This window comes from Chelon labrosus (assembly GCF_963514085.1).
Source record: "Chelon labrosus genome assembly, chromosome: 2".
Taxonomy (NCBI): domain Eukaryota; kingdom Metazoa; phylum Chordata; class Actinopteri; order Mugiliformes; family Mugilidae; genus Chelon; species Chelon labrosus.
Window position 1 is genome coordinate 30,914,975 of NC_140338.1, and position 12,627 is coordinate 30,927,601.

Consider the following 12,627-nt stretch of genomic DNA (forward strand, 5'->3'; position numbering starts at 1 on the left):
TATTTTATTTATTTATTTTTTTTAAATCTGATGTTCAACAACAACTCACTCAAAAATATCGAAAAATAACTTTAAGGGTGGCATGAGTCCGGCCTCACATATGTGGCCCAGAGGTCTAAGCTGATACGTGGGCCGAATTCGGCACTCCACAAGTGGCCCACATCTGTCTGCCGGAGTCAAGACAGTGCCGCCTTTGCCGCATCTGGGCCATGTCCGGCTCACATGCCGTATGCCAGTGCCGAGTGAACGCCACCTGTGCCGGCTTCAAGCCAGATCTGGCCCACATGTCTCTGCTATGTGGGACATAATCGTTTTGTATTACCTATTTTTATTTGACCATTTCACACATTTCATAAATACAAGAACGTGCAGAAGTTATAGGCCTGTATTTATAATATTATGAATGAAATGTGAGTTATATGGACCCCCCCCCCCCCCCCCCCCCCCCCGTCCGTTCAATTTGGGAGAGACCCAGAGGTGAACTGTCCCCCGCGCCCCGCCCTCCCCTTTCCCTTTCTCACACACAGCTTCTGTTCACGGCACCTTCTCAGCAGCAGGGGCGCCTGCAGCTGCAGGGGGCGCCAATTTGCCAATTCCCCACACAGATAATAGAAAACCATGCAGCGGCGCAGATGTATTTGTCCTAAAGTACATGAGACGCAGGCTCATACAGGCTAAAAACAAAACCGGTTATGATGATGGGTCATTGGTAGGGGGATGAATTGGTTGCCTTACCTGTATCAGTCCAGTCAACAAAAAAATAAGAAAATGTGTTGAGTGTGGAGGCGGCACAGTGAAGTGGTGGTTAGCACTGATGCCTCACAGCAAGAAGGGTCTGGGTTCTATTCCTTTGGTGACTGGGCCTTTCTGTGAGGAGTTTGCATGTTCTCCCTGTGTCATTGATAAAAACTTATATTTACTGCGGCACAGAGAACAGGCTGGAATCTTTCTGACTCGAAAAACAAATCAAAAACAAGAAAAAGCAAAAGACAAGAACCAGAAAGAAGCAAATTCTAAATGTTTATTACCTTCAAGGCAAGGTGAAGTCAAAACATAAAGACAATGATTTATGCAAAGTGGACACCAGGACACTGGAAACATTAGGAAACAAGGACAAAGGAGAATGTGGAATGCAAACCCTTATTGCATATAAAATGTAACCCTGGAATGAACATGTGAGCATGTAAAGTTTTAATAAATGTTATGTTCAGTATTTTCTACCACATCTCTTATGAATGTGAGGGGGGAAACTACAAAACAACAGAAATAAAGAAAGAAAGAAAGAAAGAGTATACACACAAATGAGTTGTTCTAACCAAAATTGTCTTGACAAAAAGTAGGCATAAGTTTACAATCCAGAGATCCTTGTTTATTTTCAGAAGTCATCTAAATAGCCTTCCCTTTTATTAGTGGCTTATTAAACCTGTTCTGCATGACTGACTTGATGTGCAGGGTCCCAACAATAACAACAAAACTCTTTCAGAAGGATTACTGTAGAAGCAAAGAAAGATGCTTGTAGTGATTTGAGTCAAATTAGGACTCTCTGATTCATCTAGCCCGTAAATGTACTGACTATGCCATTGGTACGATACTTAAATTACTTGTAGTGCATTACTAAACAGGCTAGAACTGCCTCTGCATCTTCCAACACTATGCAACATCATTAGGTTTTAAATTATGGTGCCGTCCTAACGCATGGTGTGGAGCTTTTTATCCAACAGATGGCAGGACTGAGACACAACAAAGGTTCACAAACTCTCAAAGGGATCGTTTTTTTTTTTTTTTTTTACAGTATGTGGTACTTTTCCATAGTGAGGGCATCGCCTACAGTAAAACAATAGTCAACACATCCTCACATAACTGGATCAATACCTCATGTAATGCATTAATATATCCTGTGATAATAATATTTACTAATCAACCTAAATAGCAGACAGGGTCACTGAAACCAGATTCAGGCTATAAAAGACAATCAAACTGCATGTTTGAACATATCATCGCTAACCACTGGACACTTGTCGCTGTTTGTGGCTTTATGCACACATGAGACAGTTTCCTAGAAAGAGAGAGTGAACTAAGAAAAAGAAAGATCTGAATCACTGGATCAGCAGGATGTTAAACAAGGCCAAATGATGTTATGATGATGAAGAAGAAAACTGAAATCAGCTTGTGGTCAAACGTCTTTAAAACAGCCACCAGCTGAAGCAGTTAGACACAGGGTCATAACATCCAGACTCCAGATATGTTGATAGGCCTTTGCAGCAATTATCACATGTAACCAAGGCAAATGAAGCTGTAAACAATTAGAACATTTACCTTGGAAATTGTTTGTCTGTATCTCATATAAAATTGAAATGACATTATCATACAGGGAAATCATTCACACATTCTCTTTTTTTTTTCTTCGTTAAAAACATTTTAATCATAGCTTAACACCAGAAATCACAGTGTATACAGTGCAAATGAACCACACAGAAAAACAAATACACAGCAACTAAACAGAGCTGTCCCAAGTCACGTTCACGTTTACACGACACATGATTTGAGGCAAGAACATTTCACAGATTTATTACTTGTTAAAGTTCAGAACTGTTAACATTTACCCTGGTGTTGCTTTTCCTCAATCAGGTCAGTAAAGAACTCAGATCACTCGTAATCACAACAAGTGACAGACCTGGATAATAGAGTTGTTTTTCCGTGACCTGTTTAATTTCCTAACAGAATAACAATCAAGTTCCCAGAGAGGATATGACACCTGCCTGAGGGGGCATGATTAAATGTTGATTTGGCAATAAAGCTGCAGTGTGACTGCCAAAAGTTATATAAGCACAGTTTCATTCATCATACAAAAGCAGAAACAAAAAAGTGTGGTCAGCTGTCATTTTTACCTGTGACACGACACGGGTAAAAATCCCTCATATGCTATTTAACGTTAGCTAGTATGACCAAAACCAACATAAATGCTTTATTGTCATTATAGGCTACAATCCACAGCCTCACTCTTTCTCTTGCAGACAGCTTCTCTCTCTCTCTCTCTCTCTCTCTTCTCTCTCTCTCTCTCTCTCTCTCTCTCTCACACACACACACACACACACACACACACACTACAAGCTCATACAATTACGTTTAAAATGTTCATCAGCAATTTAACAAACATTAAGCTAGATAACGTCAGTAGCTACTTTACATGCTTTTTCAGGTTGGAAGACGAGTTCTTGTAGGCCATGATATAATTTGTTCGCCGTAAGGACAACAAACATTTAAACTGAAACGAATCGGTGTTCGTGGCAAAAATCTCAAACATGGGTTTGAGATGAGGCCACGGGTGCTCGGTGGGAGTTTCTCCAGTTTCTTCCTGCACTGTATGGATTGTATGGCATGACCTAGTGAATCAGTGAATCAGCAGAAACAGTTTATTTTCTCAGAATTTTGAAAATAAAATAAATAATAATATAAAAAAATAATCAGCTGACATAAGCTCAAAAGTAGCGAGTAACGAGAGCATCAACAGCAATGTAGTGAGTAAAAAGTACCATATTTGTCCGTCAAATGTAGTGGAGTGAAAGTAAAAGTATCCCCCAAAAATAATACTCAAGTAAAGTACAGATACTCAAAAACTGTACTTAAGTACAGTACTCAAGTAAATTTACTTCGTTACTGTCCACCACTGATGATTTCTAATCTTTATAACGGAGTAACACGAGAAGAGGAACTGCCAAGTCGGCATTAGCTACAGTTGCTGCGTGGGCAGAGTAAAGACAAACCTACATGCAAACACACGCTCCAACAACCATCCTAAAACCACTTTCATTATTTCCCTCAGATGGATGTATGTCTGATGTTGCCGCTGAACTGTTGATTTTGATGAGGAGGTTGCCAGTGAATTGGTTTATTTTTGTGGCATGCCATGTCTCCTGCGGAGAGAGCACGTGTGAGAAAGACCTTTTATTTTATGTTTTTTAGTCTTGTCTATTTACTGATATCTGACTAGCAGTGCACACATTACAAAAAGGAGGTGAAACTAGTCTTTTCAGTAGTTTGAATCATTATAATTACCTTAGGCCGGCCTGTCTGTGCATTCTTTGTCCATCATCTTTTCAGCTACGGGTGAAAGATTATAGAGCATTACAGAGGGCACATAGTAACTGTAATGAAACAAAGTCAGACAGATTTAGACATACAGTACATACCTTGCCTACAGTCTTCATGGGGGCACTCAGCTCCATGCTCGTAAGGACCTTTTGGAACAAATGAAAACGCCATATAAGTTTTGTCTGCACATTACAACGGTAATGTGCGAAACCATCACCATACTGTCAGCAAGTTCATGACATGCGAGCACAGATAAACCACCGGCAATAAGTTTTCAGGAAAAGTAAGTAATTTAAGGTTAAGTTTTGAATGCTCACAGTTAACCACGAAACACAGTGTGTTATATCACTGTACTTCCCAGGAGAAGAAATTCAGTTCAGTTTCCCAGTTAGTGCAAGAACAGTAGATATTCTTAGACAGTGATGAGCAACTGAATTGGAGTGAGATTACGTCTCTCTGCATCATGCAGCTGAAGACAAGTAGACAAGTTTTAGGTAGAAAAGAACTATCACAGCTGTAAAGGTGTGTCCAAAGATGGACTAACCCATAAGGGGTGCTGCTGAGGGCCTTCGTGCCTCTGTAAACAAACAAACAAAAAGAAAAGACACGACAGTGAGCCCACACTCACTGCAGATATCTCCTACTTAGCTAACATTTATCAGACATTTTGGAGAACATTTCAATTCAATTCAATTCAATTCAATTTTATTTATATAGCGTCAATAACAATCCAAATCGTCTCAAGACGCTTTACAAAAACCCGGCCTGAAACCTCCAGAGCAAGCCTGAAGGTGACGGTGGCAAGGAAAAACTCCCTTGTCACATTGTCTCTGAATGAATAAGGGTATGAAAATAAATATGACCATCTGTCTAGGCCACTGAAAAAACAGCCGAAACTAAGCTGCTCAGTCCTGAATGAAAAGAAAACAAAGCATTGTACTTTCCCATACTGAATAACATGGCTGCTAGCCAGTTGTTCATCAGGTTTTTCCACTTTTTTTTTTGCATCACCCCTCACCTGTTGGTCGGTTTTTCTGTTTAGCACTTTATTGTTTACAGGAAGCAAGTGATGCAATCGTATAATACATTTGGGGACATTACTATTCAAGTAGCATTTTAAGACCCCACACCATACTCCCAAAAGATTTATATTGCTGTTGTTCTGTTGTGTATCACTTGTTTTACTTCATACACGACATGCCAGTAACTAAAGAAAAAGAATATGAGCGCATACTCACGTCGAGACCGTTTTTTCCAGAGCAGCCCCACCAGCAATCCCACCAGCATCGATCCAATGACCACTACAGGTACCACTATTTTGGAGGCCTCGTGGTTTGGCGTCCCTTTTGGTGGTAAGTAAATAAAAAAATATATATATATTAAAATCATGACCCAAAAGAGTGGATGATCTGTTTCATTCAGCCGGACAAACATGTACTAGCAGCAAAGTCACCTGACCTGTATAATAGGTAATGGTAACATATTTTTTTCCTGTTCTGTTGTAGTTGAACATTTTTATTTTTTTTTAATACCTAACCGCTCCTGTGCTCTTGGCGTCTTCCCATGCTGTCAACAAAGACATTTTCAAGGTGTGTGTACTTAAGTGCGGTGACTGAATTACAGGACGGCATGCGATTGTGAGGAGCAGGCCTGCACTGGTGGCCCTTCAAAGTATTAAGTGTGGTGCTCAGTAACATACTGCCAATATTACGTGGTATTTCGTATGTGGTCTCCTCCTCTTTGTCTTCCCAGGAATTGAACACGATGCAGGTAAGCTTGGAGAAACTGTGCCCCTTCAGCAATGGCAGCTTGCTTTTGAGTTGATACAAACCACTGTCGATCTTTATCACCTCCATTTCCGAGCTTTTTGTCCAGTCATATCCGCCTTCGTCAAACCAGCGAATCTGACCATGTGGGTGGCCACCTTCAGTTTCACAGGTCAGGGTACTGTCTGCATTTGGGGTGAGTTTCTCAGAGGTGGAGTAAATTTTGGGTTCGCTGTATTTGGCTGCAAGAACAAAATGGAAAGCAAACAATATTGCTGAGCAATGCAAAATGACATCGATCAAATGACGTGGTACATATAATTAAGAATAACACAAAAACACGCTTTAGCAACATGTTTTTTTCTGTTCTGTTGTGGTTCAACATTTTTTTTAATACCTAACCGCTCCTGTGCTCTTGGCCTCTGTTGAAAAATTCAGCCACCTACGTCTTCCCATGCTGCCAACAAAAACATTTTCATGGTGTGTGTACTTAAGTGCGGTAACTGAATTACAGGACGGCATGCGATTGTGAGGAGCAGGCATGCACTGGTGGGCCTACAAAGTATTAAGTGTGGTGCTCAGTAATATTATACTACCAAAATTAGGTGGTATTTCGTATGTGGTCTCCTCCTCTTTGCCTCCCCAGGAATTGAACACGACGCAGGTAAGCTTGGAGAAACTGTGTCCATTCAGCAAAGGCAGCTTGCTTTTGAGTTGATACAAATCATTGTCGGTCTTTATCACCTCCATTTCTGAGCTTTTTGTCCAGTCATATCCGCCTTCATCAAACCAGCGAATCTGACCTTGTGGGTAGCCACCTTCAGATTCACAGGTCAGGGCCTTTGGGGTGAGTGTGTCAGGGATAAAGCTGAGTTTGGGTTTGCTGTATTTGGCTGCAAGAACAAAATGGAAAGCAAACAATATCACTTAGCAATGCAAAATGTGATGTGAAGTTATCTTGTTAACCATATTCAACAGCCATATTCTGTACAAGATGTACGATAAGGGGTCAGCCAGCCAAATGTTTTCTCTAAGGAAGTGAATCTGCATGTGACAGAATGAAACTGAAAGTATACACGCTTAAGGGGAATACCAATCTGATTGGCCAGGAAAGATCTCTAGAGAAGCCAGTTATACACAGAATTCTGATAGTGGATCTACATTACATCATTCTAAAAAGTGAGGGGAGTTATTGTGTGTCCCTAAAATGGGGAAAGGGTGCTCAAATACCCTGCTTCCTCTCTTGCTGAATGTTCTCACTAGATGTAAAACTTTAAAATGGAGGCACACACATTAGGCAGTAGTTTTTTACATAAATTGTTGCATATAGGTATTATCCTTTCCATAATAAGGGTATAAACAATGTTTTTGTTTTGTAAATAAAGTACTGATCCTGCTTGCCAAATAGTTGTAAAAGTGTTTGAGTTTCACCTTTGACTTTGAGGCTGGTGATGCTCTTGTTATCCCCACTGTCTGTGATCACTGCGCAAGAATAAGTGCCTTCGTCTGCCACCACAGTGTTGGTTATGAGCAGGGATATGTTCCTCGTGTCCTTCCAGGAGGGATCGGCAAATTTATAGCCTGGAGTCAGAGTCCACTCCCCTTGATAATAAAAAAGCACAAACTCCTTCCTTCCATCCTTCTTCCAAACAACCGTTCGGATTTGTGCATCTGCTGTCTCATGTCTGGTTTGGACAGCACAGTTCAACAGTGACTCTTGGCCATGCTGTCCCACATTTTCAGCATTGCAATTCACCTCAACGAAAGCTGTGAAGATGAAAAAACATAAATGGTAACTTATGTGATTAACAAGCAGCTAGAGATACTAGATATTGTCTGCATATGAAAAGAGCTTACTATTCTCTGCGTTTGCTGCAGTGATGAAGATGACACTGAAAATCAAGGCGATGGCACCACTGAAGGCCATGCTTCATTACCTAAAATGATTTGGAGTGAAGATTTTTATTTGCCGTTCAGGTCAGATGTAACAATCACATGCAGCTGCTTTAATTCACATGGATGTATCTCTGTGAATTAAGGTGCAAAGGACACTCAGGTGTACCAAGAACACTTTTGGTAGTTTTGTAACCCACAGAAAGCACCACACTGGAGGAGCTCAGCTGGAGTACACTTCACTGGAACATGTGATGGGATAGGGATGAATCTATTAAAGTATCATAGAAATAAGACCAGTCAGGTCACCTTCAGCAAACACAGCAATATAACTGGTTATCATTAACTAAACTAGGGGAAACCCAGTGGTCGATTCATGCACAAATATGCATGACTATTTTTATGTTAGCGTCTACTGAGGATTCATAATTTATAACTCATCTTAACTATGGCTGGAGTACTGAGAAATGATTCTTATTAGCAGTATGTCTGGTTGAAAAGGCTTTTAAGAATTGAGTGAGTGCAATAAAAGGCTGAAAGACCGACACAGGAAGATTTCTCTTCCTGGCAAACATTTCTCTTCTTCTTTCCTTTTTTGAAAGCATTCCTGTGGCATGCTCTGATGCCACTGTGGGTTCTTCCAACAGATACTCAGACAGTGATGACTTTTAGTTTCTTTATTTTATGTCACAACCCTATACACACATTTCACTGTCGTTTGCAGGCGTCCTCTCTCCAGTTCCTTCGCTGCCGACATCTGTGTGTGCGTATACCGTTTCAGCATGGTCTAATTAACAAGTTTAATTACAGTCTTAAGCAAACTTAAACTCAGTTTCTATTTTTTTTTTTTTCTTTTCACGCTTGCTGGGTGAAACTCCTTGCAGGCATGACTGATTTGGCACAAAAAGGGGAGAGATCAATCACCTAACCGACAGAACAGAAAAAAAGAAAGGGTGATCAGGGTGAAATTCAAATAGCTTTATTGTGACTGACGAGAACAGCTTGGTTCAGTGTTTACACTGGCATAAACCATTTTAGGACCATTTAGTCGTACAGCTGTAACTGATCAACGAGCAATTTTGCTTTCTTGCATTAAACTGTGTAAACAGTATATTTTGTGTGCTGCTAAAAGCTGAATCTGATCACCCTGAACAAGCCAGTAAAACAGAACAGATACTACCAAAAATAGGTGTTTAGGAAAAATTCTGTCATGTCAGTTTAAAAGCTGTAAGATGCACTTTGCTCCAAGAAACATCCATTTTCAGTTCTTTTTTTGGGACAAGAAAAAGACCCTTTCTGTGTGTTTACGTGTGTGGGTGTTTTTACTTGTGTACCGTTGGGGATGAAAACAGCCACTTGGAGTCACTTTTTGATCTTAATTTGACCATAACTTTCACTCTGTTGCAGCGGAACCTTAATTTTACATCAATTTTGAAAATATGATCTCAAAATTTTCAATAGGCCAATAATACACTGTAGGCAAATGTACTACCCTTTCATACCGTTAGTGGCTGAAAACAGCCACTAACTTTGCCTGCTGTAAAAATATATCAGATAAATATCTTTTTCAACTTTTTTTTTTAAATCTGTTAATCAGCTTCAGCCCTGATCAAAACTACTAAATATTAAAAAATAAATCAAAATCTTAACCCTTTTAATGACAATTTAGAAAATAAAGTCACTGATATGGGGAAAATTACACACAAAATGACCTATTTTCAATTTTTTTACCTGTTATCACAGTCTTGGATATGTCAAAGATTAGTAACATCATTGACTTGGAAGCATATTTAGTTTTTGTGCAGCATCAGATTTTCATTAAAACTTCCCTTGTATACCATTAAAAGGAACAAATATGAGGAGAGAACATTCACAAAAAAATAAATAAATTGTTATGACTTGAACTACTTTGCCATGCTGCTGCCCTGATGGGCTTATGGCTAGACCACTGATCTTATTACTGCTCTCCTGGTCAATCTTTGAAGCAAGCATAGCAACTAAGCTTCTATAGGTTTTCCCATTGTTTCATGTGTTGGAAATATCATTCATTCATCTTCTGTAACTGCTTGTGCTCTATGAGGGTCTCCCAGCTGTCATCGGGCGAGAGGCAGGGTACACCCTTGACAGGTCGCCAGTCTAATGCAAGGCTGTTGGAAATATCAGTGTAACTTAAATCCAGGACTAACAGAAACCTGTTTGGCCAGTTTGACCCCTATTTCTATTCTCATTGTTTGCTCTGGACTAAAAACCGTCATACTGAAAGAGAAAGTCCAGTGCTGCAGAGTATGCATGTAAACCTCGCCAAGAATGAAGCAATATCCTCTCTTAACATCTCTAATGCATCCCTGCCCATGTCTGTTGTTTATCTTTCTTAATCACTTTCAGATTGTAAAGTGTTGGGACACTGAACCCCCAGTTGCTCCCAGTGCATGGCAATGGTGTGTGAATGTGTGTGTGCTTGTGTGAGAGAATGGGTAGATGTGTCTGTGACTGTAAAGCGCTTTGAGTAATTGGTAGAAAAGCGCTATATAAAAACAAGTTCTCCGGCTTGAGTTTTTCTTCAAAGCCTGACTGGATTTGTTTTTACTTCCTTATCTTTCTGTCCTCATGTGTCCTTGTTTTCTTCATGGTGGGATCAGATATCAAGGATACCCTTATTACCCTAGAGGACAAACATTTTTTTTTCAGCTAGCAGCAAACGTATAATCATAGTACAAGTGTTCATAAATAAACGCACATCAATATTTAAAAAGATCTTACTGAGTCTAAATGGACAATGGCTGCCAGGACAAAAGAGGTTTTAAGTCAATTTAAGCATAACATGCTCCTCATGCCACTAACATTATTCTTGTTTAGCTTGTGTTATAGGTTTGCCCACTTTTATTTCATTTTGACAATATTTCTTCATCCTGAACCTCAATAATGTTCACAGCACAGCATAGCTGCAGTCAAAACACATTTTTAATCAGAGCTGGCCCACTATCCCATGAATGTGTGCGTCATTTGTGACATGGCTTTCCTCAGCAGTCTTAAATCAAAACAGCTGTTAAGCAGCTGAAACAATTATGCCAGCACAAAAGGTCAGGGACAGACCACTTACCCCAAGCAATTTCCTAAATGATTAAACTGGACAAACCTGACACAAGCAGCAGTCTGGACAATCAGATGTACAAGCACAATATAATAATCTTCTGTTCTCAAATGCATTCCCAGTGCAATCATTTAACCACAGCAGCTGCGTGGTGTTGGATGCCAGAATCAGCATCTGCAATCCCCACACCAGTTTAGCCCACCAGGATCTATCCACGTCCATAGCACATCCTCTCAAACATCAACTGGGACAACACCCAATGAAATTATTATTACTGTAGCAACATTGTTTACATGTCAGTGGTATCCCACGAGACAAATCTTTTTTTTTTCTCAGTTGTCTTTCCTTTTTGTGAGAAGATGCATGACGTGGCCCTGGAGTAAACGACCATTCTTTTTCTGATGAATAACAAAAAGATGTTTAAACCCTAACTCTATTTGTATGTTCAAGCCTGTCCAAAAACCCTGGACCTTTTTATTTCATGCTTGAGGGTATAAGTAAAAGTAATATGGCTGTCAAATGAAGTAGAGAGGCTAAACATGTGCAGTATTACATTACAAATCCTATTACATGTAACATTCAAAGTAGAATTTGAATGTTAATCCAGGAAGTGTGGAAAATTTGAACATCATTAATAGACGTTAATGAAAACAGGCTTTTTATTCATATATATTACATATGAAGTCAGTCCAACTAACGCATGTTCTCGCTTTGAGATTACGCGGAGGACTATGACCTCGTTTTACTGCTTGTGGACGCTGTGCGCTGCTGTGCTGTAAGAAAATACGTTTAGCTTTTAACAAACAAAAAAGAAATTACCCACCATTTCAACTGAATGAGAAGCGTCTAAATGTGTCGTTTAAGTGAAACTGGAGCGTATGGAGAAGGAATAAAGGAGATTTACGACCGCCTGTCGTCTCTCTGCTGTGTCGAGCTGCTGACTCCTTGTAGACAGCAGCGACTTGTTTCATTTACGTAATTCAGTGTGACCAATATTAAACACATAAATAATGAATACACCACTAAACAGACACTATTAAATAAGTAAGTTAAATAAATGAAAACAATGAACCGTTTCTAACCTTAATGTTCGTATCTTGTACGTATCTTGGTGCGTATATGTCGCAACTGGTAGTCTATCCATAGCCTACAACGTAACCGCCTATGTTTACATGACATTACATTTAGTCATCGATATGACCCCATAAACTCACTTTAACACGCTCCTCTCGGTGGGATTATGTGGATGTGTCGCTTGAACCCCTCTGTAACATGCTTGCTTGCTTTCACTTTCGTTATGAGTAAAAGACGCATGATTGGATAAACGATCTAAATCACCAACAACCTGGGCTGTACTTTCAGTGTGGCTTATTCAAAGCTGTACACCAGCAGTGAAATCAAGCTGCACTGGCTCCCAACAGCAGCTATACATTGATTGGAAAACAAAAATAAAGAAATAATAGATTATTAACACGTATTTGTGTACAAAAATATACACGTGTATTGCACTTAGTAAACATATTGCACATTGTGTTTCTGATTTTGCAATGTCCTGGATGGGAGGAAGTGAGATGTAAATAATCTTTCCTGCAGTCCTCAACACTCTCTGCAGCTACTACACCAGCTGCTTTTCTTGCTGCTGTGTTGACTCTGTGTTTACTTAGGTGTACTTTTTTTGGATGCCTGTAAGAGTCCATTGTCTCAATGGCTATTCTCTGGATGATCACCAGTGTGTGTGTGCTATGCGTTTGTGGCTGCGAAAATCTACCACCAGCCCCTCAGTTT

At 39.9% G+C, this 12,627-nt stretch overlaps 1 protein-coding gene across 5 annotated transcripts; it reads right to left on the bottom strand.

Annotated features, from left to right (window-relative positions):
* Window positions 1-1,664: 1,664 nt before the first annotated feature.
* On the bottom strand, window positions 1,665-12,330 carry LOC311501386 (CD276 antigen-like). 5 transcript variants are annotated; one of them, XM_084563172.1, is made up of 10 exons: window positions 12,057-12,324; window positions 7,716-7,795; window positions 7,290-7,625; window positions 6,455-6,751; window positions 5,792-6,100; window positions 5,331-5,435; window positions 4,637-4,669; window positions 4,191-4,238; window positions 4,057-4,101; window positions 1,665-3,914 (listed from the first exon to the last, which is right to left on the bottom strand). In XM_084563172.1, the coding sequence occupies exons 2-9, from the start codon at window positions 7,783-7,785 to the stop codon at window positions 4,058-4,060; spliced, it is 1,242 nt and encodes a 413-aa protein (XP_084419298.1). In that variant the 5' UTR covers window positions 7,786-7,795; window positions 12,057-12,324; the 3' UTR covers window positions 1,665-3,914; window position 4,057. The 5 variants fall into 5 exon arrangements, with proteins under 5 accessions (XP_084419298.1, XP_084419299.1, XP_084419300.1 ...); XM_084563173.1 differs by having other exon boundaries at window positions 11,925-12,324; XM_084563174.1 differs by having other exon boundaries at window positions 5,804-6,100; window positions 12,057-12,323.
* Window positions 12,331-12,627: the final 297 nt, after the last annotated feature.